General features: G+C 36.1%; 1 protein-coding gene across 1 annotated transcript in view; it reads left to right on the top strand.

Moving 5' to 3' along the window:
- The first annotated feature begins 737 nt into the window (after nucleotides 1-737).
- The window catches only part of TXK (TXK tyrosine kinase), a 29,903-nt gene continuing 5,541 nt past the window's right edge, over nucleotides 738-25,099 (top strand). The window contains exons 1-10 of the mRNA XM_004681307.1: nucleotides 738-808; nucleotides 2,079-2,181; nucleotides 2,849-3,054; nucleotides 4,760-4,825; nucleotides 7,194-7,248; nucleotides 12,739-12,818; nucleotides 13,806-13,933; nucleotides 18,568-18,642; nucleotides 19,914-20,085; nucleotides 22,575-22,791. Coding sequence (XP_004681364.1) covers nucleotides 738-808; nucleotides 2,079-2,181; nucleotides 2,849-3,054; nucleotides 4,760-4,825; nucleotides 7,194-7,248; nucleotides 12,739-12,818; nucleotides 13,806-13,933; nucleotides 18,568-18,642; nucleotides 19,914-20,085; nucleotides 22,575-22,791 — 1,173 coding nt within the window. The remainder of the gene's footprint in view (nucleotides 809-2,078; nucleotides 2,182-2,848; nucleotides 3,055-4,759; nucleotides 4,826-7,193; nucleotides 7,249-12,738; nucleotides 12,819-13,805; nucleotides 13,934-18,567; nucleotides 18,643-19,913; nucleotides 20,086-22,574; nucleotides 22,792-25,099) is intronic.

Genomic DNA, 25,099 nt, shown 5'->3' on the forward strand with positions numbered 1-25,099 from the left:
CAGTTTGGGATGTTGATATGAATGAGACACAGCTGATAGTGAAATGCAGATTTTACTTGAACAAAAAACATCTTTTATAAATTCAATATTTATGATCTTTAATAAAGGTAAATAATATAACTTCAACAAACTATTGACTGAGTCTCACTGTTAAAGTATAAGCATGACTCAGATTTACTAACTAGCTGGTTCTTCTTTTAAATATTCAACTTATATTTGGATTTAACCTATAGAAAAACTGAAAGCCAAACAAATATAGGTGTATTTTATATGCAAAATATAAAAATAAAATAAATATAAACCACACATTGAGTTATATAACAAATACTGAAATATAAAACATTTATAAAAAATAGATATTAAAATATACTCAAGAAAGATGGACCTAACTCAAAATCCCTGCTAACTGATTTTCTATGAGAACAGGGTTTTTAACCTCATATTCTTCTACGCATTTATTAGCTGATCAAATACAATGGTCAATCACCTGCACGCGAAGGAAATGCACAAACCAGACCTGGGGAGAAGACATGAGAAGGGAAACCACATCGGCCAGCGTGCCAGGAACTTACTTTGCTATAGTGACAGTGCTTTTCCTTCCACCAGTCAAGGAGGGCAGAGTGCAGACTCTGTGTGCTTTATAATCGTTCAGTTCACCCCTGGCCTTGGGGACTTCCCCTTTGGAATAGCACCACCAGCCTTACCTACCCAATATTATGGCCCTGTAACAGCCGAAAATGATCTGCTTTTCAGATAATACCATCCAGTCGATTTTCTGCTGTTGCTGTTGCTGCTCCCTGCAGAAGCGGTAAGTCTGCTTCCAAGGGCAACTTCTTGGAAAGGACTTTATTCTGGTCCCTCTCTGGTGGCACAGCGGGTTGGAGCGGGGCACTGCGGAGCTAAGCCAATGGGTGGCCATCTTTGTTCAAGTTCTATCCCCAGCCCTGGAGCTGACCCACAGGGCGCGGCAGACCTCTCCTGACCTGCCCGCTGCTCCCCTCAGCAGTGTACTTCGTTGATCTGCCTGTTCTGCTCCCTACTCTGTCTCTGGTGAATCCTCTCACCGTCCCTGAACCTCTGGGCGGTATCCGGGTTCTGTGTGCATAAATAAGTAAATCTTGAAAAAAAGGAGAAGAAATTACTTTATTCTGTTTCGTTTCTGCCTATTTAACATCCATGTTTCGTTGTATCTGCTTGGGAAATCCTTCTCTTGTTTTCTTTCTGTTGAAAATCCTTTCATTTAAAGCTACAGCTCAAATATCAGACCTTAGATCCTTGTTGAGTCTCTTGGATATATTTCCTCCTCCCATTATGTTCCCCTAGTCTGTGGCTTAGTTCTCTACTTAATATATTTTTAAGTATGTTGTTTAGATGGCAAGACTCCTGTTATAATTATTTGAATATTTCTCCCAAACTGCCAACGTGTTTTATACTTTGGTGCCCAGTAATTAATTGTGTACGGGGATAAAAACTGAAGGCTCCATGATAATTGTGTCAGTTACAATTTAGTGGGAGAGCCCTCAATGTCAGACGGCGTCAAGAGGCTGAGTTTTACTAGCTCAAGTAACTCTCAAAACCACAGTGTCTGCGTGTGTGGATCCCCACCCCCATTTCTACTTTATAAATGAGGAAACTGAGGCTTCCTCAAGCCTCACTATGAAATGGTAGAGCTGGGATTCAGATTTGTGCTCTTAATCACAACACCAGATCTACTATAGTAGTAGAGACCGTAAGTGAGAAAATGTATATAAAATGATAAACATTGCTAACACAGAGTGTGTTTTTCATGACCGCAACTCTAGTTTTATAATATGCAGCAGATGCTGTACTAAGTCTGTGACATGTTTCCTCAGCATAGCAATTCTGTATGTTTTTAGCATCTCTCGTTCCCCAGTAAGAAAAGTTATGTTCGGAGAGATAGTATCTTGCCCAAGGAAATGGAATTTGGAAATCTTCTATATAAAAATGTAGTAGGAAAGAAAGTTGAATTTTTCATCAAGTTTTGTGATCATCCAGTGGATTTATAAAGAACCTAAATAGAAATAACCATTTGTAACATGATTATTTTTCTATGCCAGACAAATGAAAACACAAATAAGCCTGAGTAGAGATGAAGAAGTTTCAGAAGAATACAGTCCGCGGGCGAGACAGTGGTTTTGTGAATTGCAAAGTAAGAAGAAAGTAAGTATTATTTTGAAGAGGACTGAAAGGCAAATAAAGCTTACAATTAAAGGGTCTATGGGTTTCTGTTTGCTGAAATGTCCTGCACTTAATATTCATACTTGGTACATATGTAATGTGTTCAAATAGACATTTTCATGAATGAATGTTCTAGAACAAAGTGATAGAGAAAAAGATGAGTTAACATAGCCTACACAAGTTATCCCAGAACTTAAAACTGGACAGTGAATAAGGAAACAAACAAAAAATTTACTCTGACTACTGCCATTTTGAAACCAGGACTAATTTTCAGTGTTGGGGAAAACCCAGTTTTCAAGGAAGGGTGGCAAACCCAGACACAAGCTCAGGGCACCAAAAATGGAAGGGCTGTTTTTCTTTTCCCAAGAGAAACAAAGCTTTAAAACAACATAGTACTATTGGGGAAGGTGGCAAATTTTAAAATTATGACATGAAAAAAATCAAATGCAAGGCCTATAAGAGAAGTTGCCATCTTCAAAATTTACAAATGATGTGTTGCGGGATTCAAAAGTTAGTTTGATCTTCTATGTTGTTTTCTACCCTGCTTTGGTGCAGAGGTAGCAGGCAAATATATTACATCACTATTTTTCTTTTTTAAGGATATATAACTGAAACAATAATGCAGCAACTTATGCCTTGGTTCTTACAGTCCAACAGGGGTCATATACAACCGTCAAAACGCAAGCCTCTGCCTCCACTCCCACCATCCGTGGTTGTTGAAGAGAAGATAAAAGTCAAGGCCCTGTATGACTTTGCACCCAGAGAGCCCTGTAATTTAGCATTAAAGAGAGCAGAGGAATATCTAATCGTGGAGAAATATAACCCTCACTGGTGGAAGGCAAGAGACCATTTGGGGTAAGACGGATGGCTTGCTTGGTCTTTATCAAATTCCTGCTCTTTTATCCTCGAAGACTTCACAATCATAAGGAAGGCTCTGCTTAGTGGCTCCTTTTCTCCAGGCTTATACTTCTTCCTTCTGCATGCACTAAAGCCTGTCTCTGCATTTCCCCATGGGTATGAGAGACCATCCTAGTAGCATGTTTAGGCAGACTCCCAGAACTAGCTTCATTTCTCGAGGCTGCCACTGATTGGTGTGTTCTTGGGCAAGTCATCAACCTCCCTGAGTTTTCCATTCTTTATTTGTAAAATGGAAATAATAATTTCTGCCAGGAAATTTTTATGCTGATTTACACCCTTTGGGGGGGGGTAATTTGACTTGTTTTTCTGTTAAATTCTATTATCAAAGCAAAACAGTATCTGAATTATTTTCCTACTTCTACAATGACTCGTTTGGAAGTAAACACTGGAGTATTGCTGAATTGGATTAGAAAGAAGATGCTGGGTAGGCAGACAGACTCACTCATGTCAGTTACTATAGATTATTGATGCCTGACTGCAGGCCTCGATAGGGAGAAGGCTGAGTCTCTGGGCTGAGGGAGAGAATGCTGTCATTGATTCTGATAGTTGCCAAGATTTTGAGATTATAAGTATCTAAGTAGTAGAAGTACCTAACTTACATAATTTCCCTCTTTATGATATTTTCCTGATGATTTGGCTCTTGTATCGGTCCTGAGTTTAGGCTTTTTATGTGATGGAGCATTTTCAGGAGTAGGACAGGTATCAGTAGGTTCAAGAATGTCAAAGGCCACTGTTACAGGTTTGAGGCATTGGCATGCCTCAGACATAAAAAAGAAAAAGAATGGAATAATTTTAAACTAATGTTAATGAATACAGGTTTTTTTTTTTTTTTGTAATATGAAAATGTGATATATAATACCAGAATTCTGGTTGGCCACTGCTTCCAAACCTACTCCGTTTCCCCAAACTAAGGACTATTATTCATATCTTTCCGTTTCACTTTAAGCAAACTTTCATACACGTATTGCTATAACAGTATTTTTTACAGATTGAATTTACCTAAATCTTGGGCTTTATGTATGCTTTATGCTATGATTTGCTTTTATTTATCACTAATATGTTCTTGGGGGGGTCTTTATAATTTCAAATGTCAGTTAAGATGTATGAAAAGAGAAGTCCCCAGCCTGTTGATGGGTTTGTAAACTGGTATATCCTCCGTTAAGGGAAACTTGCTGTATCTACTGAAAGATACATGTATTTGGTGCCCGAGGAATTTCCCTGTTTGGTCTCTGTTTTAGAGAAATGCTCTTGTGCACAAGAAGTCATGTTCAAGTATTTCTTTACAGCATTGATGTAATAGGCATATAACCAGTCTAGAATATCTTACTCTTTGGGACATTCTACAGCAATTAAAAAACATCAAGTCAATAACTTTGTGGTTGATGTGTTTGTAACCATCATCATGTGAAATCTTTGAAAAGATTTTAGTGCCCTAAAACATCGTAAACTACTCACATTATAAACCTGAATCTTAGTATTTATCAAACAGATTTTGAAGGAAAACTTTTTTCTTCTTTTAGAAATTTAATCAATAAAATGAATTTGATTCTCTTGTAAATGTTCAAGGTTTTAAGAAGATTGTTGTCATAAAAATGCCACAAATATGCCAAACCTTTTGTTTTTGCTTTGTCTCTTATTGTAGGAATGAAGGTTTAATCCCAAGCAACTATGTGACGGAAAACAAGCTAACCAATTTAGAAATATATGAGTAAGTCTCTCTCCAAGATATGACCCATTATTAATCTGTGAAAATGAGGTTCATTTTTGCAGTTTATATATAGAGAGATAGATAATATTTTAGGTCTGCAAAGGAAAAGAAAGTAACACATTTGACAGTCTCAGCTTAAGGGATCTTTGATCCTTACAATGGTTGATTCAGAAACATCATAACCTTCTTTTTGTTTTGTTTTGTATAGCCACTTTTGGGCTTTGTTTTTTTCTAATAGCAACAGCTTGAAACCAAACACCCATTCTTGTACTTGTTTTACTTTATGTCATCCTAAATGGAAAGTTAACTACATTAAAAATGACATCAAATTTTCAATTAGGGGTAAATGACACTTTATAGACACATATTTTGGCTCATGTTTTGAAATGTTTTAGAATAGGTGAAGATGAGAACTAAGCTAATGCTATCATTTGGAATAGTTTCTGATATTCTACTTAGAAATCTATTTTTTGTTGTAATTAAGACATGGAAGATGAAGCAGAGCTCAGTAATCACATCTTTTGCCTTCATTCTGAAGATCAGAAACATAGGCTGAACCTTGAGTTTACAAGTAGAAAGTGGTAACGCTGGGAATAGTGCTGTCTTCTATAAATTGAATATGGTTGCCTCTTGCGTGTCAGCGCTCACTGGTTCTGCAATTAGCCTATGCTTCCAGCAAGTGGCTGTCACCAAGACAGGTGCCTCTTTGAGAGTCACGCAGCAAATACAAGTTGATTAAGGAGTGGGATTGCTGGGTCATATGGAAATTCCATTTTTAATACATTGAGAAACCTCCAAACAGTTTTCCATAGTGGTTGCACTAGTTTGCATTCACCAGCAGTGCAGGAGAGTTCCTTTTCCTCCACATCCTTGCCAACATTTGTTGTTGCTAGTTGTTTTAAGATGTGCCATTCTTACTGGTTATGTTAGCTTTCATTACTCAGTCTTGGTGTTTTATAGATTCAATGTATCTAAATAACTAAAATCATTATTCTACTTTTAACATCTAAACTCCACAACTTTGCCAATGGGAGCCCTTTTAAACTGGTTCCTGTGTTTTTAATACTGCCTCTACTACTTGGAAAGAATTTCCTCTTTCTAGAAGTCTCAGACTCATTTTGAAATATCCTTCTCTAATATGAATTAGGAAATGCTGATGATACTCAGTTTAACATGATAATCACTATTTTTTCCACTAGGGATGAGTAATCAATGGCATTATCTAGAAGCCTCTATAATCTTCCCTTATTTTCTAGGGCTCATCTTTTTTAAAGTTCTTTTTAACTTGAGTACATTAATATTTTGAATACTAGACCATTTTAGTTTAGTGGCAGTTTTCTGCAACAGACGGTTAGGGGAAGTCCACAGGAGTATAGATAGTTCCATGTTCAAAGTCTGGTATGAATTTCATTTCACTACCTTCTGACCCACCTGCTGTGACTCAGTGCACGGTTGTATTTGCATTCTTCCATTTACTGTCCACAAAATAGTGGTTCTGGTAATCTTAGATTTATTCCCTTAAAAATCTTATTTTCAAATGAAAGTTGTTTCATTTTATTTGCCTCTCCTTGTTTTATCATGGTCTTACTTTCCTGTACATTTGTTGACTGACTTGTGTGATCACAGCAAAATACCGCTTTAAAGCAAATGATGTAAACATGCATGTGTTTACTTGTGTGTAGCTTCGATATTTTAAAATCACTAATGACAGGTTTTTGCAGAGGAAGCAGCAAGGTTAGAGGCAGAAATCATGAATTTGAGGAAAGAAATCACATTGTTGCAGATACTTAGTGAATGGGGAGAAATGAGAAGAATGATGAGGGTGAGAGGATGTTTGGATCTGGTGATGTACTGATTGTTACAGTTACTAACCAGTAACTTTACTAGAAGTCAACTTGGTTAAGAGAATCAAATAATTTACAGTGGTTTTTAATTTTGGAAAGGAAAACATAGCACATGTAAAAATATACAAGGAGAGAAAGAAATAGTTATTTTTTAGTTTGTCTACTGAAGCTCAGTGAAGTGTTTATTGAACATGGTGAAATAAATTTTGTGGAAAATTTTAGGAGATTAAATTATTCAAAGTTATATACTATGTGTGTTAGAAATTTGAATGAAGCTGTAGTAGTATAAACTAGATGTTGATTTGTATTAATAAAACTGTCGTAAGCTAAATTAATTGACACGTAATATTGTCTGTAGTCATATATTATACATTTTATATGTAATTATTGCATGATAATGGTTTATCTAAACTGAAAATTCAACTTTCTAAAATTAATTCTGTAATAAGTTCTTTAAAATGAAGGAAATGGCATTTTTTTTCCTGGAAAAAAAAATTTAAAAATGATTTTTATTGATTTTACAGGTGGTACCATAGAAACATTACCAGAAATCAGGCAGAATGTCTTTTGAGGCAAGAGGTAATTTATTTTGTACATGAAGAAATCTATGAAATATTTCTAAAATTTAAGAGAGGTACATTAGAACATCTTTATGCAACTAGAATGTTTTATTTGTTCCTGGGTTTTATTTGTTTGTTTATTCAAAATATTACAACTTCATTTCTACCACAGCCTTTTTGTAAGTTGTAAACTGGATATATTTGTAAAAAGTGAAAGATTTATAAGTTCTGAGGAGAAACCAGAGTATAAAAGTAGATGTATTTCTTTCTGATTGTGTTTTCTATTAACTTGTATCATTGTTAATAGAAATTCTCTCTTAAAGACTTTAGCTCCAAGTGCTGAAACTCCTTCAGATACTCCCAAATGCAAGCTCGGAGTTACCCTGTACTTTTGAAAGAAAGTCCATCAGACACACACTCTGTCCTTATAAACTTAGCTTAGACTCATTAAAAATAGAAATGTAGAAAATTGCACGGTGCTAAACTTTGTTTTTTGGGGACCAAAGGGAAGAGCAGGGTAGCCAAAACATCAAAGTCAGATCAAAACTGCTCATATAGGTCAAACAAACCAAAACTGCATAGAGTTTAAATTTCCAACTGACAGAAAATATTAAATGTAGGTAAGAGTCAAAACTAGAAACTGAGTAAAGTTACATGTGTCTCTAAGCACTATTGTTAGATGTTTAGGAAATTGAGAAATAGTGAGTGAGAAATAATCAGGTCTGCAATGAAAAAGTCAGTTGCACATACTTTTAAAAATTAAATTATTTTTTATTGCTGTAACATTGGTTTACAACACTGTGTATGCTCTGTGAGTTAGGGGTATTGAAGCATACCTAAACACTTTAAAATATGTAGTTCCTTGCTGCACAGTTTAATTGAATACTTTCCATGTATTTCTGTTGGCTAGTTGAGTTTTCTCTGCTGTTACATGCCTGCTAATATTATTAACTGATTTTTCTACAATGCTTGCTTGTTTTAAACGTATTAACCTGTATTTTAAAATATATTCTGAATACCAATATTCTGTCAGTTGAGTGTTACAACTATTTTCTGGTTTCTGTCTCTAAAAAACTTTACAGTGCTTTTTCTTATTCAGAAATTTCAAAAATATTAAATTTCTCAACATTTTGCTCTATGATTTCTGCTTTTTTCCTTTGTTCCATATAAGATAGTCTTTTCTTTCTTGAAGTGAGAAAAGGAATTTTCTTTTGAATTATTTAAAAAATTTTCTTTTCACATTTAGGTCTTTAATCTTTTTGAAATGTGTGTGTTTGTGTGCTATTTTAAAAATATACATATTTTCATATATACCTTAAAGTATTTTGTAATTTATATGTTTTTGTAATTAAATCCTACTTGGTCATGGAGCACTTGAAATATATATCAGAGGTTTGAATTTCCTAGTATTTTACTTAGCTTTGTCCTGTATTGCTCACAGGAGAGGCTGGCTTCCAATTTTCTGTTCTCTTTGTCCAGCTTTGGTATAAAGGTTATACTAGCATAAAATACAACTCATAAAATGAGTTGGGGCTGGGGCTTTGTCGTTTTTCCAGTCTTTGGAATAGTTTATATTGGGTAGAAGTTATTTGTTCCTGGAAGCTTAAATAAAACTCTTGTAAAGTAGTCTGGACATACTGCTTTTTCAAACAGATAGATGTTTGACTCCTGATTTAATTTCCTTTTCTTTTCGAGCTGTTTGATAATTTATACTTAGCTGGAGACTTGCCTATTTTATATTTGTTTTCAAATGTATTGCATAAAATATTCATAGGGGTATCTTAAAGGTTGAGTTTTTTTCCTTCTACTTCCACCCTCAGCATGTTTGTATAGTTCGGAATCAAAAGGTTTTAAATTTTTCTTTCATTCTCACCCCCAAGTCATCGACTTCCCTCCCCACAGACAAGCTACTATGAGTGAATGTTGTGACTTTTCAGAGCTATTTAATACATTCACAAGCAAGTACAAATATGTTACATTTTTACACAACTGGTAACACAATGTATTCATCCTTGTGTACGTAATTTTTTCACTTAGGGTTATAGTCTTTCCTCATTAGACACATATAAACGTTCCACATCAGTTACAGTGTCTCATTTATTTTACACCTGTGTGTGTGTAAATATATACTAGGTAGTATTTCTTACCTTGAATGTATAACAAAGTCCTTCACTATGGAAATTTAAGTGCTATACTGTCCTTTGCTATTAAAATAAAGCTGACACAGGTACACCCAGACACATTTCTTTTCCCATTTATACGAGTGTGTTGTTCACAGACAGAATCCTCCAAAGTGGGCATTTGGCCTCAAAGGGATTGGACATTTCTAATTTTCATAGGCATTAAGATGGTCTCTAAAGGAGTCATACCAATCATATGTACCTACTAGAAATGCAAGAGGATGCCTACTTCTTCACAATCTTTCTAGCACGTGTTTTAATGAAACCCTTGGAAATTTTCCTTCTGACATCTCATCTCTGTGGATTTAATTTGCATTTCTCTTATTCTGGAAATGTTAGGCATATTTTTGTATATTTGTATTTCCTTTTCTGTGCACTGTCTATTCTCTACCTTTGCAAAATTCTCTGTTGGGCTTTTGCTGCTCATCTCACAATTGATAGGATGTCAGTAGTGCTGTTAAGTGCTGTTAATGAATATAAAATGCGGCAATCAGTGGGTTTTGTGGCCAGTTTTTCAGGGCCATATATTGATTATTCATGTAGAAAAAACATTATATCCCCTTTTAAACAAAAGTAAATCTAGTTAAATTAGAGACCCACTGAGGAAAACAAATGTTTTTTTTTAATTTTTCAGGAGCATTTTAAATATTTTCTTAATTTTGCTGTGCACATTTATCTTCAAGGTTTTTTAAAAAGGCATTTAATCTTCTTATTGCTATTATAATTAGGTATCTGGTTGTTTTACATATGAATGTTCTTGATTTTTGTGAATTAATTTTGAATTTTGTAACTGACAACTTTGGTGAAGTCAAATATTTTTGTGGTAGTTTTTCAGCTAATTTTCTTGGGCTTTATATCTGTAATCATAGCAGGAGCAAGCAGTGAAGATTTCAACTCCTTTCAAAATTCTAACATTGGTTCTAAATTTTGCAAGTTTTCTAAATTTCTCATTTAACAGTACTGGCTAGCAAACTTGGGACACTATTTAATACCAGTGCTGACAGTGGACATTTCTTTTTTCCTGACTGTGGTTGGAAAGATTGCCACATAACAATGACTTTGGACCTGGGCCAACGTGCTATAGTGTTAAGGACATGCACATATATTCCTATTTTTAGCAAGAATCTTAAAAATCTGATACTAGAGATTGACTTTGTTAATACTTTTCAACATTTATGGAGACATTCATTGAATTTTTCACATCAGATCTATTAGTATGATGAATTATATTAATAAAATCCTCAATATTGGATTGCTCTTATATTCCTGAATGCAGTTCTTCCTCTCATGGTGTAGTTACTTTTTATTGCGCTGCTGGATTTGGTTTCTTAATATTTAGTTGGGGATTTTGCATAGTTACAAGTGAAATATGATAGTAGATTTCTCTTTTACCCAGAGTATTTGCTGTTTTTCATGTTGATGTTAAGCTCACTTTGTATAATTTAGAATTTTTTTGTCCTTTTTATATATATTCTGAAAGCATTTACTCAGTCTACTGCTTCCTAAATTTAAGATTTGGTAACATCACAATCTGTAACTGTAGCTGTTTTATTTTTTCTGTTTAATAATATATCCAGTACAATTTCTAGTTCATCTGGAATCAATTTTGATAAATTTCATGTTTTCCTAGTTGATTATCTATTTTGTTCAAATTTTCAAATTTATTGTAAAGAGTCAAGAAATTCTTTTAATTTTTTTTTCTGGATCCTCATGAAATTTTTTGATAGACAGTGTATCTATTGTATTGCTTTTCCTCAACAACTAGGTCTGAATTTAATTGCTAGCTGTATTTCAATTTTTTTATATTATTGTTTTCTCTTTTGCCTTTATGAATATCTTTATCTTCCTTTCTTGAATTTTTAGTTCTTATCATAGCATCTTGATTGGATGTACTCTTTGTATTTCTTTTGTTTATTGATATAAAAATAAGGTTATGGATTTATTTCTAAGTACTGATTGAATGTATACTAGAAGTCCTAATGTCAGAATTTCCTTATTATTTTCTAGATATTTTTTATGTTTATTTAGATTTCTTTGAGTTACACAAAAAAGGTTAAAAATTTACAGATAGTAGGGCTTTTTGCTTTGGAATGTGTTATTGATTTCTAATGTCATTCCTTTGTGGTGAGGGAATGTTGTTACTACCTTGAAGCTTTAGAAGGGATCACTACATTTCCAGCTTACTACCTGCATAATCTATACACGTGTATGCATGCACAGGACATACATACATACATAGCTCACCTACCACTTGGCCTCTTTAGCTTGTGTGTTCTGCAGTGCAATCCTTTACACATAGTAGGAATTCAATCAAACCTAGATATTATCAATTTTAAGTGTCTGGAGAATGTGTTGGTTCAAAAATTTAATCAGAAAATAGGCTTGTCTCTTGTATCTGAAAGGAGAGGTCTGTAGAGTGCATTCCTTGCACCTTGGGGTCAGAGGATGCCTTTGGATTGTCAGTTCTTAAATAGCTATTAGCACTTCATAAGGGTTTGGCAAGATTCTGAAATATCCCTTTTTAAAAGTATAAGCACTTTCAGCAGAAAGTTTATATAGTTACTATATCAAACTAACCACACAAAACAGCCAGCAGTCAAGATTATTTGAAAACTGTTAGCAGCATTGTGGTAGTTTTCCAAATAACATCAATATAACATCAAAATAACATCAATGGGAGTCCAATTCATATGTGATATTAAACTAATTTTAACACTCTTCCTCCTATCACGGCTCTTTCTGTCTCTCTATTACCCACCAAGCATCTACAGTGGTTCTCACTCCTCCGACTTTCTCAAGCTTATTCTCTCTCCACCTCTATCATGAACTTTGGTCCATTTACGTTTCCCTTCCCTTCCTATGACAGTTTCCCCTGCATCTCACCCCCACCACCTGCCATGTGTTTCTTTTCTGCCAAAGCACAAACCTATCTATCTCAGAGTTCTTTGTGCTATTATCTTCATTATATATAACAAAATGAAGCTATTATCTTCATTAATATAACAAAAATAACTAAATGGTGGGGTACCAGGTTATCAAATTATAGATTTCTTCTTAGAAAAGTCAAGGGCAAAGTTTTTATTTTTCTTTTGAAGAAACTGAAAATGTCTGTTTGCTTTGACTTTTTCTTCTCTTTCTCTTTTAAGGGCAATGTTTTTAAATACTCATACATTATAAATTCTTGCCCCATTTATATTTTATTTATTTATAATTTGCCTTATTTTATAGGAAAGTCACAGTGTTGGTTTTCACTATTGAAATGTAGGCCTGTCTTTTTTTTTTTTTCCTAATAAGGTATACACTTAAATAATGAATGAATTGTTTTGCAGTCTAAAGAAGGCGCATTTATTGTCAGAGATTCAAGGCATTTGGGATCCTACACAATTTCTGTGTTTATAAAAGCAAGGAGGTAAGCAATTGTGAAGTTTGTTGACTTTAGAAATAACAATATGTGGAACAGTTCTTTTTTATGGCAATCATCATGCAGAGATTGTTAGCAAGCTACCAAAGGCAGAAGATGGTTGACCTGAAAATTGGTACAAATAACAGGTTCAAGTTGTATTTTTAGTAAGTTCTATGTTTGTTTCACATTGGGTAAGCTTCTTAATGATTGTTTCCTTTTCTTAAGCAGCAAGAGAGAAAGATAGATTTATTATAGCAGACTGTGGACACTGTCCTCAACCCTTGTTGACCCTAGGGTTGACCTGTAGAGAGTTCTCCCGCATTCAGGAAGCTTCACCTTTTGTTTGAGGATGTTTTTTGGCTGAGGGAATTCATGCTTCATATAACTAATCCTATATTTGGTTGACTGGTAATGCTAAGAAGTGTGAAATTATTGTTGAGTAGCTATATTCAGTGGAATGCAGGGTTTTAAGTACTATTTCTTCTATTAACGAGGAAAGGGATACGTTGGTAGATAAGCACCTTAGCTTCTTTGCACTTTGTGGGGACACTTCTGAAATGTGTTCCAAAGTCTCTAGTAGTTTCCTAAGTTCCAGCTGCCAATATAGCAAGTTTGCCAATTTGCTACATATTGGCTTTTCCCCGGTCTTTGCCTCACCCTACCTCACATCCTTCTCACAGTTCATGTGGTCATTCATTTAACCAATACTCGACATTCAATAAACACTTGTGTCCATTATCAGTTTTACTTTTTTGGACACCAGCTTTGTTAACTAGAAAACTTCACCTAAAATTATATTTGAATCTGAGACCATAGTAATGTAGCAGAGGAATTTTCCTGGAAGAGGGAGGGCCCTGTCTAATGCAGTTGCTTTTCAGTGTGTGATGTGGCTAGAATAAGAATTTTAGAGGTGAAGTCATGGTCCTTCATCAGTTGACTTAGTTCTAAAATGATCTTTTGCTTATTTACTAATTCATCTTTGATTGTTTATAGTACTGAGGAAGCAACCATCAAACATTACCAGATTAAAAAGAATGAGTCTGGGCAGTGGTATGTTGCTGAAAAACACTTCTTCCCATCCATCCCTGAGCTGATCTGGTACCACCAGCACAATGCAGCTGGTAAGTGATGAACTTAAAGATGGGGGTTAAGAGCCCAGCTGTTGATAAGCAATAGAATTAGACACTCAAAAGGAGCAAATATCACTGTACAATGGTTTAAAGGCTTGAAATACAACCTGTCTTTGGGATCAGTTATCTTCCTCACTGATACTTCTTTGTTTTCCTACTTAGGGAGCAAAAGGAAAGTTGATTTTTCACTTTTTGGTCAGGTTAGGAAAATAATGGTGATTGAGAAGAAAAGGTCATTTAGTCATTATGCATTTGTTCTTGAAATTTACATAGTTTAAATGTAATAGGATTTCAAGTGTCCCAAATAATGGTGCTTCCTTCTCTTTGCTCCCATCTACTTAATTGTGGTAGGAAATTAACCTTAAATTTCTCGATTTCTGTTCTTCCTTGTTTGGAGAGCAGAAAAAGAGACACAAGACATACAGTCTTCTGTAGTTATAATCTGACCTAAATATACCAGTGGAATATTCAGTCTCCTTCCAGCTGTTATTAACAATAACTGCTACTTGTGCAAGCCTGTCCACGATGGAAAGATACAGATTTCCAAAAAGTTCCACCACAATTACAATCACATCTCTGACTCTCATTCCTCATCCAACTGTGTTAGACCACTTTAGATTCTAAGGTAGAAGATGCTCATGGGACCTGTTGTAACTTTTCATATTGTTTTGATTTTTCATGCAGTACTTTTAAATCTTCTCATGAAAAGTTATGTTGAGAAAAAAATCTCTTTTGGAAAGTTACCTACTTCTCCATCACATTGGTTCTCCATGTCAGGAGACTTTTTAATCCTCTTACGAAATGAGTGCTTGTGGATATTCTAGACGGCCACTGAGAGTGATTAGAGGAAGTAGTGGTGTGTTTGGGTGGGGCCGGGGTGCACATGTTTGTGGCAAGAGATGGAAACCCCTTCAAATCAAAATAATTCTAAGCTTTTCCCCTCACACTCTTCTTTCCCCTTCCTTCAACAAAAAACTGAAGACACAGAGTGGTTATCGTGGTGAGTCTCAAAAACATACTGAGGTAGATCAGGATGTGTTGCTGAGAAAAGATGTCAGTGATAAGTTGTTTAGTTAGAAGAAAAAAGCACAAAGCAATGTATAGTCCCACTTTTGAAAAATAAGCAAGCACATTCATATGCATAGAAAAACAATTTAAGTAATGATTTTTAGTCTGGTAACAGACTATAATCTGTTAGTGTTTACCTCTGGGGAGTGAGACTGTGGGTTAGGGAAACATAATTTTCTATTTCATAGATTGCTGTGGGGTTGATTTCTATTTTCCTATAATGTACACAAGTCTTACAATGTATAAAATATCATGCAGATAACTTTTAAAATAAAAAGCTGAGTCAAACAATAAAAAAAGAAAAATGGGTTCAAAACTTGTACAAGTGTCTTGCTGTTTAACAGAGAGGATATAAACAGTAAAGAAAAACGACACAGAAAAGAAGGATGGTAAGAGGAAAGGCATTGCCATTTATTGAAATCTTCCCTTGAGCCAGACCCTGTTCTTAGTTATTTTCATGTTTATTTATTTATCTAATGTCCAGAGCATGAGGCCCTGCAGCTGATATCTCCATCTTGTATGTGAGGAAACAAGTTGTGAGATTAACTTACTCAAGGTAGAGCAGTAGTTAACAGTTTCTTTTGGCTGAGATTTGATATCACAGAATCATTTGAAACCTTTGGATCCATTGAAACACTGGTCCAAGAGTTTCCTCCAGAAAGAGGCACATCACGTAACTGGAGGGTATTTTGGAGGGTCCTGTTTTAGAAGAGTTTGTCAGCTACCCTGTTGACTTTTGACTGTTGGGAGTGACCAAGTGTGGAGATAACACAGTTACTGACAGGATTAGATAAGGGCGGTAATAAACTGGGCCTTGCATCCAAGGGTGATAAATTAACTGGGCCTTGCATCTGGGATGGGACTAGATGAGGGTGATAACGAACTGACCTGATATCAAGGGGCACAGCGATGAATCACTCCTTTGGAATCTGAGCTTAGAATCTATATAAGAGACCCTTCCCCCCTATAGGGGTGGCAGTAGCTGCGGACCCCACTCTAGGGGCTCTGTCTCAGCTGCTGCCCAGGAGCAATAAACTCTGCTTGCTCAGCCTTTCTGCCTCCCGCCTTTCTTTCTTGCGGCCGGTCACAGAAGTCGGGACAAAACATTGACCACTGGTCAATTTAGGTCATGACAATCCACAAATAAATTCACCAAGTAAAAAGAGTTCACTGAATAAAAACACTTGACAAGTAAAATCTCTGATGGTAGAGGAAAGTATTAGGGCTTTCAGGAAATTTTTATTTATTTAAGAAGAAACCCTCTTTTCTTTCTTTCTTTTTTTTTTTTAAGGTTTATTTATACATATAAACTGGGGTACAGGACAGAGATGCAGGAGCTGAGAGGAGACAGAGTGGGGAGAAGAACAGGCAGATGGACTGAAATGCACATCTATGGGAAGCAGCGGGCGAGGGTTGCCACACCATGTGGGTCATCTCCAGGGCCAGGGATCTAACTCGTGCTGCAGTGGCTGCAACAGCTTCATAGTGCAGCTCTTTAACCCATTGCACCACCCGGGAGGGCCCGGAAGTTCTTTTTTAACAAGTGCTCTTTGGATCACATGTTACAGCTCAGCTAGATGAGAGCACTAACCTACTAGGTCTTTAGAATCACAGGTAAATATCTCCTGTTTTCTGTTCAGATTGTCACCATTCTCTGCAAGACCCCTCAGTCCTGGCCTTCTGTGAAGGAAGCTCATGCCTGCTGACACAAATCTTCTTAATTAAGCAAACAGCTAGATGGTTTGCTGATAGGGCAGCAGGTAATCATTGAAAAAGGAGTCTTGGAGAGCTTGGTGACAATTTGAACAGAGAACAGGAGTGGTGAGGCCAAGCCCGTGCCCTGTTTCAGGACTCCTGTCCCATGGAGAGCAGCCATCACCCATTCCTCTTTTTCCCTGTATTGCTTCCATTTCTTCTGACCTTCTTCCTTCAGTCTGAAAATAGTCTTTAACACTGTCATATTAAAACCACAAGCCTGTCATTGTCTTTCCTTCCTTCAGACACTGTTCTTTTAATCACATTTCTGGAGCACCATATCCAAATTCAAATCTCCACTTGCTCATTTTTATTGTTTTTTGAACATGCAGGATTTGTCTTCTGCTTCCACTACCCTGTTTCACCCTACGTTGTGTGGGGTGTTTCATGGTCCCCATATTTTCAAGTCCTCTCTGCTACCTTTGGCATTGTCATCCTGTCAATATCCCTACTCCTTAACTGTCATAACACTACCCACTCTTGGTGTTTTCTAATTCAAAACATTCTTTCTGGGCCCTCTCAATGGGTGTTCTGCAGGAAACCATCTTTAATCCTGTTCCTTCTCATCCAGACTTTCTCTTTGCATGACTCTGCCTGGTAGACAGAGATACTTGCAACCCCACAGGTCCTTAACTTCAATGATAAAATGAAACTCTTCACCTTTACCATCCTTCTAAAAAAACCTTATATTTTATCTACTAAATTTTGCCCTTCTCCTCATCTGCTTTTTTTTAATATGTGCGTGCTCTTATTTATGTTGTTTTCCCCACTGGAATGTAAACTTCTTGAGAGTATGGATGATTGCTACCTTACCTACTGCTGACTCCTAACATCTAGACAGTGCATAGAACACACCAGACCCTCGATAAATATTAGTCAAAGAAATAATGAATTCTTGTTGAGTTAAATTGAAATCAAACATAAAATATTACATGTTAACCCAATCAAAGGAAGTCTTATTGACTGTACCATGCTGTTTTGTTTTGTTTGTTCATTCATTTATCTTAAATAAGCTCAAGGGTAGGGTGCTGAAATAAACACATTTAAGCATTATTGCTGGCAAATGAATTAGTTCCACCTTTCAAGATTTCCTTTGATTAACAAATCACATTTTAAGGAATTTATTCTAAGGAACTGACTAGAATTTGAGAAGTACACACAAGAATATATTCAAAACCAAAACATTTTGTAATAGTAAAATCTTGGAAATCAACTTTAGATCTATTTATAGCTGTGACATAACACTACATGTTGACTGTAAAAAACTAATAGCAAAACACTTCTGTGTGATGGGTTGGACGTTTGCTAAACCATAATGATGATAATGATTTTGTGAAGAATCTTAAATCTTTATTTCATCTTTATATTTTCTTGTACTCAAATTTTTTTTTAAAGATTTATTCATTTGTACATACAGAACTGGGGTACAGGCCAGAGGCTCAGGGGCGGTGAGAGGCTTCATCAGAGACAGAGTGGGGAGCACAACAGGCAGATCAACGAAGTACACTGCTGAGGGGAGCAGCGGGCGGGTCAGGAGAGGTCTGCCACGCCATGTGGTCACCTCCGGGGCAGGCGGGAATCGAACTCATGCGGAAGTGGCTTTAGCTTCTGAGTGCAGTGCTTTAACCCGCTGAGCCACCAGGGAGGGCCCCTGTACTCAATTTTTATTCAGTGAACATTTTATGAAGAAATGGGAAAACTAAGCAAGCAGCTTATTAAAGAATGTGATTAGTCTAATATATTTGGTGTTTCCTTTTGTATTAGTAGCTGCTCTCAAAATGCTAATTTCTTGTTCTTCCTAGGTCTCATGACCCGTCTGCGCCACCCAGTTGGGTTTATGGGCAATTGTTTGCCAGCCACAGCTGGATTTAGCTACGGTAAAGTATGCAAATACCCAGTAACGAATCTACTCCAAGTTCCTCATATGCTTTTTAAATTCTCAGCACTTCTGAGATGTATATGAAGTTCTTTTTCCTCTCAACATTTAAATTCCTCTTTCAAGATACTTAAAGAGATGTACCTCATAAGGGCAATTTAAACTTTGTAACTCTTTGAACTGCATTATTCTAAAGTTCCACCAGATGGTGGTATTGCTTTATAAAAGAAGGTCCTAATGGGCGGCAGCATTAAGTTTTCAAGAGTTATTTTAAAAGGTTCTTTTTTGATTTTTTGTTGTTGTTGTTCTGTAGAATGAGAAATACACAGTAATGCATATTTTTCTTCAGACACTTAAGTACATGTGGCTTAGATGAATTGATTGGACCAAGGCAAAAACCCTCTTAGGGAGAGAAACAGCACAGGAAAACCAGAGGCAGCTGAAATGGGCAGAGAAGCCAAGTCTTACCCATGTCATGAGTTTACTTCCAGGCACAAACAAGCAGCGGATGTGAATAGTTGCAGGTCTAGTTTTGTAGATCGAAAGACACAGAAATAGGTTTTATTTGGGTTCTCTCTAAAAAAAGAAAGTATGTTTTCATATCTGCAATTCCTCTCCAAGTAAATAAACTTGAATTCTATGTTTAATCCATAATGTAAAATTATTTATTTTTTTCATTTGGAAGAATTTTTTAATTAATTTTTTTTAATTGAGGTATCATAGGTTTACTACATTGCATATGACGCAGAGGTTCAGGATCACGCCTCTTCAGATGTATGTCACCACATCACACCCACCACCACGACACTCATAGTTTTCCAAGGTAGTCCACACAGTAAAAGTCTTCAAAATAGGCCCTCTCTGGTGGTGCAACGGGTTGGGACGCAGCACTGCAAGCTAGCCGCAGCAGCTTCAGTGCGAGTTTGATCCATGGCCAAGGAGGTGGCCCACGTGATGCAGCAGTCCTGTCCTGTCTCTTCCACTGCTCCCCTCAGCCGTGTACCTTGACAATTTGTCTGTTCTGCTTCCCACTCTGTCTCTGGTGAAGCCTCTCACTGCCCCTGCTCCTCTGGCTTGTATCCCACTTCTGTATGCACAAATAAATAAATCTTTTAAAAAGTCTTAAAAAATAATTAGGTCCCCTTTATCACTTATTAATTGTTTCTTTCTCTGTAAGAACATTACAGGCCTAGATAATTCCAAAAACTTGTCTAGTTCTAAAATTTTAACATGTTTTCCCCTACTTATAACTTGTATGTTTTGCTTTTTCAGAAAAGTGGGAGATAGATCCATCTGAATTGACTTTTGCAAAGGAAATTGGAAGTGGTCAGTTTGGAGTGGTCCACTTGGGTCAATGGCGAACACACATCCAGGTAGCTATCAAAGCCATCAGTGAAGGCTCCATGTCTGAAGAGGACTTCATAGATGAGGCTAAAGTGATGACGTAAGTATAAACAATATCAGATAACTATTTAACTATTGGGCATCACCCTGGTGTCATGGAAGGAACACGGATTTTGTAGTCAGCCACACCTAAATTAATGCCACAACTCTTTGTTTGCTAGTTGTATGCCCTGGGAAAAGCATTTGACTTCTCTGTGAACCTGGTGAGTTGTTTTGCCTTTCTAGACCTCAATTTCCTCACCTGTAAGATGGTGATAACAAATTCCATCTCACTGGATCCATGAGTGAATTAAATGAGATAATCTATGCAAGTACACTGTGTTCTTTTTCAGCTCAGTAATAGGTGCGTCATGAATGTACTATCTACCCCCCCACCTTTTTCCTGGAAACAAAAATGTTGATATTGTCTAAATAGTAATACAAAGCATTTGCTTTCAGAGAATTTAAGAATTCTGAGAGCTAGTGGCTCTTTGTAGACTACAGGATGCTGCATATAACTCCTATGATTTCTCAGGTCAGCATTTTCACTGAGTGGCTGTGGCTTGTCTGTGGCTTACATCTGTGACTTGAATTGGTCCAAGACAGCCAATAAGTGACATAATCGAAACCAACATTTTAAAAATATTTGTTCAACATTTACTTAGCTACCTAAATATGACCAAGTGATCAGTAATTACATGGTGATCATCTGAAATGACATTTAAAACTGAAACATGATGTAATCACCTTAGAAAAGAGGATAATCAGAAGACAAGAAGCCTGCAGTCTGAAAATATTTAAACCACACATTTTAATATACCTGACATATTTGCTCTATAAGAAATCATATTTTTTTTTCTAAAATGAGGAGAAATGTGTATTAATCAGTACTAAGTTACAGCAAACAAGAATGTATGTACTTCTTCCATTTGCATCTTCCTACATCTTCCTGCCTTATATTTGTCTTGTTAGAATGAACCACCCATGAGGGCTAACATTTATTTTTGCCTTATTTCTGATAGGGACTCTTTCATTTTTTTTTTTTTTAGATAGATTTTTGCCAATGATGTTTTAAATTTTTTTTTAAATTATTATATATATATTTACAACTTTCTTCATTTTTATATTTTATGCTTTATCATCTCAGGTATAGTCCCCAAGAAATTCCCACCACCAATTAACCCATGTACCATCACCATAGTTCCTTGTGCTCTTCCCACCCCTGATTTGATTCAGCTTCCTCCTCCCTGCCCCTGCAGAATGTCTCTGAATATATTTGTCTGTTGGTTTTGATTTTTACTTTATTATAATTACTTTTCTCCCCCTGATCCCTTCTTTAGGTCCCCTGGGTTCCTTCTATAAATGGAACCACCCAGTACTTTTCTTTTTATTTCTGGCTTATTTTACTGAGCATAATCCCTTCCATGTCCATTCATGTTGCTGCGAATTTGCCAATGATCTTGCTGAGCAAATGCAGTTATTTTTGGGTTCTCAGAGGCTTTCATGTCTGCATGAACTTGATGGGTTTCTTATGTCAAGAATTGCTTTTCTGCCATTATTCTGCAGTGGTGTAAGCTGCATCCCTTAACTGATGCACACTTAATGAATTTGAAAGGCAAATCAAATGAAACATATATGTGTGTGTGTGTGTGTGTGTATACATATATATATATATAGAGAGAGAGAGAGAGAGAGAGGTATTTAGAGTCTCTGAAGCTGTCTTTCTTACTAACTGAAGAGTTTCCTCCTGGTAGCTATATGATAATGTACCCCTTAACCACTCACAGATATTGGTTTAAGGTTAATTGTGTCATTGATTTTATTTTATGAATGAAAAGAATTAACCTTTCAAAGTACTATTGACTAACAGAATTAGCTTACTATATACCTTCTGAAATTAGAAACATTGATTTAAATAATTTTCATACTTAAACTATAGGCATAAAAGGTCTTGAGGGACTGAATATTATATTCCACAGAAAGTAAGTTTATATGATTTCAAAGATCTGTTAATAGTTTAACAGGCAATTGTCAAGGACACGTGTGTGCTTATTAATTCAGAGCAAGGCTTCATGTTGGTAAATGTTCTTCAGTCTTCACTGTTACCTAAAAAATTAATTTGAATGATTTTATTCTTTAGAATTGTATTTTCTTTTAAAATAGGCATCAATCACTTCTTCCTTCTTGAATGTCCAGGAACTTTTTTGTCTGAGCAGCTGCAGTGAAGAAGGCCAGAAATCTGGGCAAGGGGTTGTGTTAATGAGGAAGTAAGGAGCTTACAAAATGGAAAGGAGAAAAATAGCCTAGAGAGCCTGTCATGTTCTGTCTCTACCATGATTTAGGAAGTACTGCTTGAACTCTTGACCCCACATTCTTGGTGCATAAAGTGGAAAGGAAACTGCCTCCACTTTCTCTGTGGTTGGGTTAATTTTGATCATATCTTGAGGGTGAAAATTAAATTGAGCTGGTAAATATCAGTTGAGGACAAAACTTCAAAATACAAAAGCTGTTGTGCTCACCTGTGTATGTGTCTTTTCTCTGTTTTCAAAGGAAATTATCTCATTCACGGCTAGTTCAGCTTTATGGAGTATGTATACAGCGAAAGCCACTTTACATAGTCACAGAGTATATGGAAAATGGCTGCCTGCTTGACTACCTCAGAGAGAGAAAAGGGAAGCTTAAGAAGGAGATGCTATTAAGCATGTGCCAGGATGTATGTGAAGGAATGGAATACCTGGAGAGAAGCTGCTTTATTCATAGAGATTTAGTAAGTATGGCGTACATTTTCTGAGTATATATTACACATGACAACGTAGGACTTTCAATACTTTGAAGAGTGTAGCCTTTGGATTAATTTTTACATATGTTACCATTCATGTAATTTGCTGTGAACTATAACTTTATTTTTAATTGCCCAATGATGTTGTAGTCCAGTAAGATTTTACTAAAAATATGCCTTTAGCTAGTTAACCCCCTCAGTAATCATCTAACTACAACTAATTTACTTTTCTTCTTCTCTTTCTTCTCCTTTATCTTCCTTCTTCTTCCCTTCCTTCCACTTCAATTCCTTTGAACTAATAATTAAATAGGTATTGAGAGCCTAGTATATCACAAGCATTGAAGAAGTAACGAACAAGCCCCAGGGGCTCTTACCCTTGAGTAAAACTGTCCCCACGTGGAGGTAGCTTGGCTTTGTCACTGTCCCCAAAAGCATCACTAACATTATGGAGGAGGACTACAAATGCTAAATCCATCTGTGCTGTGTTGTTCAGAACAGTCCTGCACACACACAACTGAAGTTCATCTTGCCCTAGTTATGAATAGCTTTGCTACTTCACTTGAAAAGCATTTTCTGTTCACTCCATGGTAGTTCATGACATTCATACTATTCCTTCATGTTTCTGAGACAAAAATTAACACCAAAGAGAAATCTCACCTGTTTCGTACTGTGTGACCAAGCTAGTTAAATGGTAAAGTGGTATTGATTACTGCCCCCCTCTCTTACGGGATTGGTGGGAAGATTATATAATGTTTCAAGTACATCCGAAACAGTGCCTGGCATGTAGACTAGGTAATGCAGACTGTGGCTACTGTTTACACCCTTGTTTTGCAACCCCTTGATACATTCCAGTATCTAGTGCATAGTAGCTAATTGAGTGGCTTTTTTTAAAAATATTTTTTATTGAGGTAACATTCATTTACAATACTGCATGTGACTTGGAGGATAGGTACATCGTACCTGTTCAGATATATATTACCACACCCCACCCACCACCACAGCACCCACAGAGCTTCTCCAAACATTGGGCCCGTCTTGTCTTTGTCTCCCACCTTCCTCCCTCTGCATGGCATCCTTTCCATCTCTAGCTCCCATCTCCAGTCTCTGCTAACTTATATTTACTGAGAAAGATCAGAACTCAAAACTGAGTTGGGTCACCATTCTGTTCATTCTTGTTTCTCCAAGTATGTCTCACAGACATACTTGCTTTTTCCCTGGATCTTTTTTTTCTGTGTTCTGTTTTATCCACCTACATGCCACTTAAAATGTATCATCTGGCAGTGAGTCTTTTTTTCTATCAAGGACTGGCTTTGTCGTTTGGTATTGAGATCACTGTCGGCCCTCATCAACATCTTCCCAGCGGACACCTACTGGCTCACCATTTCAAGTTTCAGGCTTTTGTTTGGATTAATTGAGTACAAGTTTTTCAGCACAGATGAGCAGAAAGGAGAAAAATTCTATCAAGTCATTGACTTATACATACTAAATAACCCATTCAACAATTTTCTTGACAAAATTAACTGAGAATGAATTGCTTAGCATCAAATAGATTGCTTCTGCTTTACCTAGTCCTATATTAAGTTCAGTGCTGTCATTTAGGACATAGAATTATCATTGTAAATGATAACAGCTTCATTAAAATGAAATGTACATTTTAAATACAATTTCTTAACTTTTACTTGCAATTATAGACCCTAAAAATATGTAATGACTATCCTTTATTTATTATTTATATTGGACTTTATTTATTAAGATAAAAAAAAAAACATACACGGAGAGGCAGGGTGGGTTGGAGGGCCTGAAAGGTAAGAAATATAACTTTACTTATATGAAATTTTTACATATGTATAAATGATAAATGCTGTATTGAGTTAATTGAAGGCAATAATGGGAGTAGCTCTTGGAAACTTTCTGTTATATTAGCAGTTAAAGCAGGAAGAAGTTCACAGTTTATTGCAGTTAACAGTTTGTTTCCTCCTCATACATCAATTCACTCCTGAAAATACATTTTTAAAATTAACTAAAAATATTTGGGTTATAAAATTCACAGCCTGGAATTAGTTATTAGATCATTGAAAACATCTCCTTAAAGAAATTTGCTTGTCCTGGATAATTTACCCATGTGAATGAGAGAAAACAAAGTTCCTCTTCTTCTTAAAATAACCTTCAGAGTACATAGTGTCTTACATGATGAATTTTTTTTAAAGATTTATTTATTTATGCATACAGAACTGGGGTACAAGACAGAGGTGCAGGGGCAGTGAAAGTCTTCACTAGAGACAGAGCGGGGAGAAGA

This window comes from Condylura cristata, unplaced genomic scaffold (genome assembly GCF_000260355.1).
Source record: "Condylura cristata isolate star-nosed mole 26May11 unplaced genomic scaffold, ConCri1.0 scaffold00012, whole genome shotgun sequence".
Taxonomy (NCBI): domain Eukaryota; kingdom Metazoa; phylum Chordata; class Mammalia; order Eulipotyphla; family Talpidae; genus Condylura; species Condylura cristata.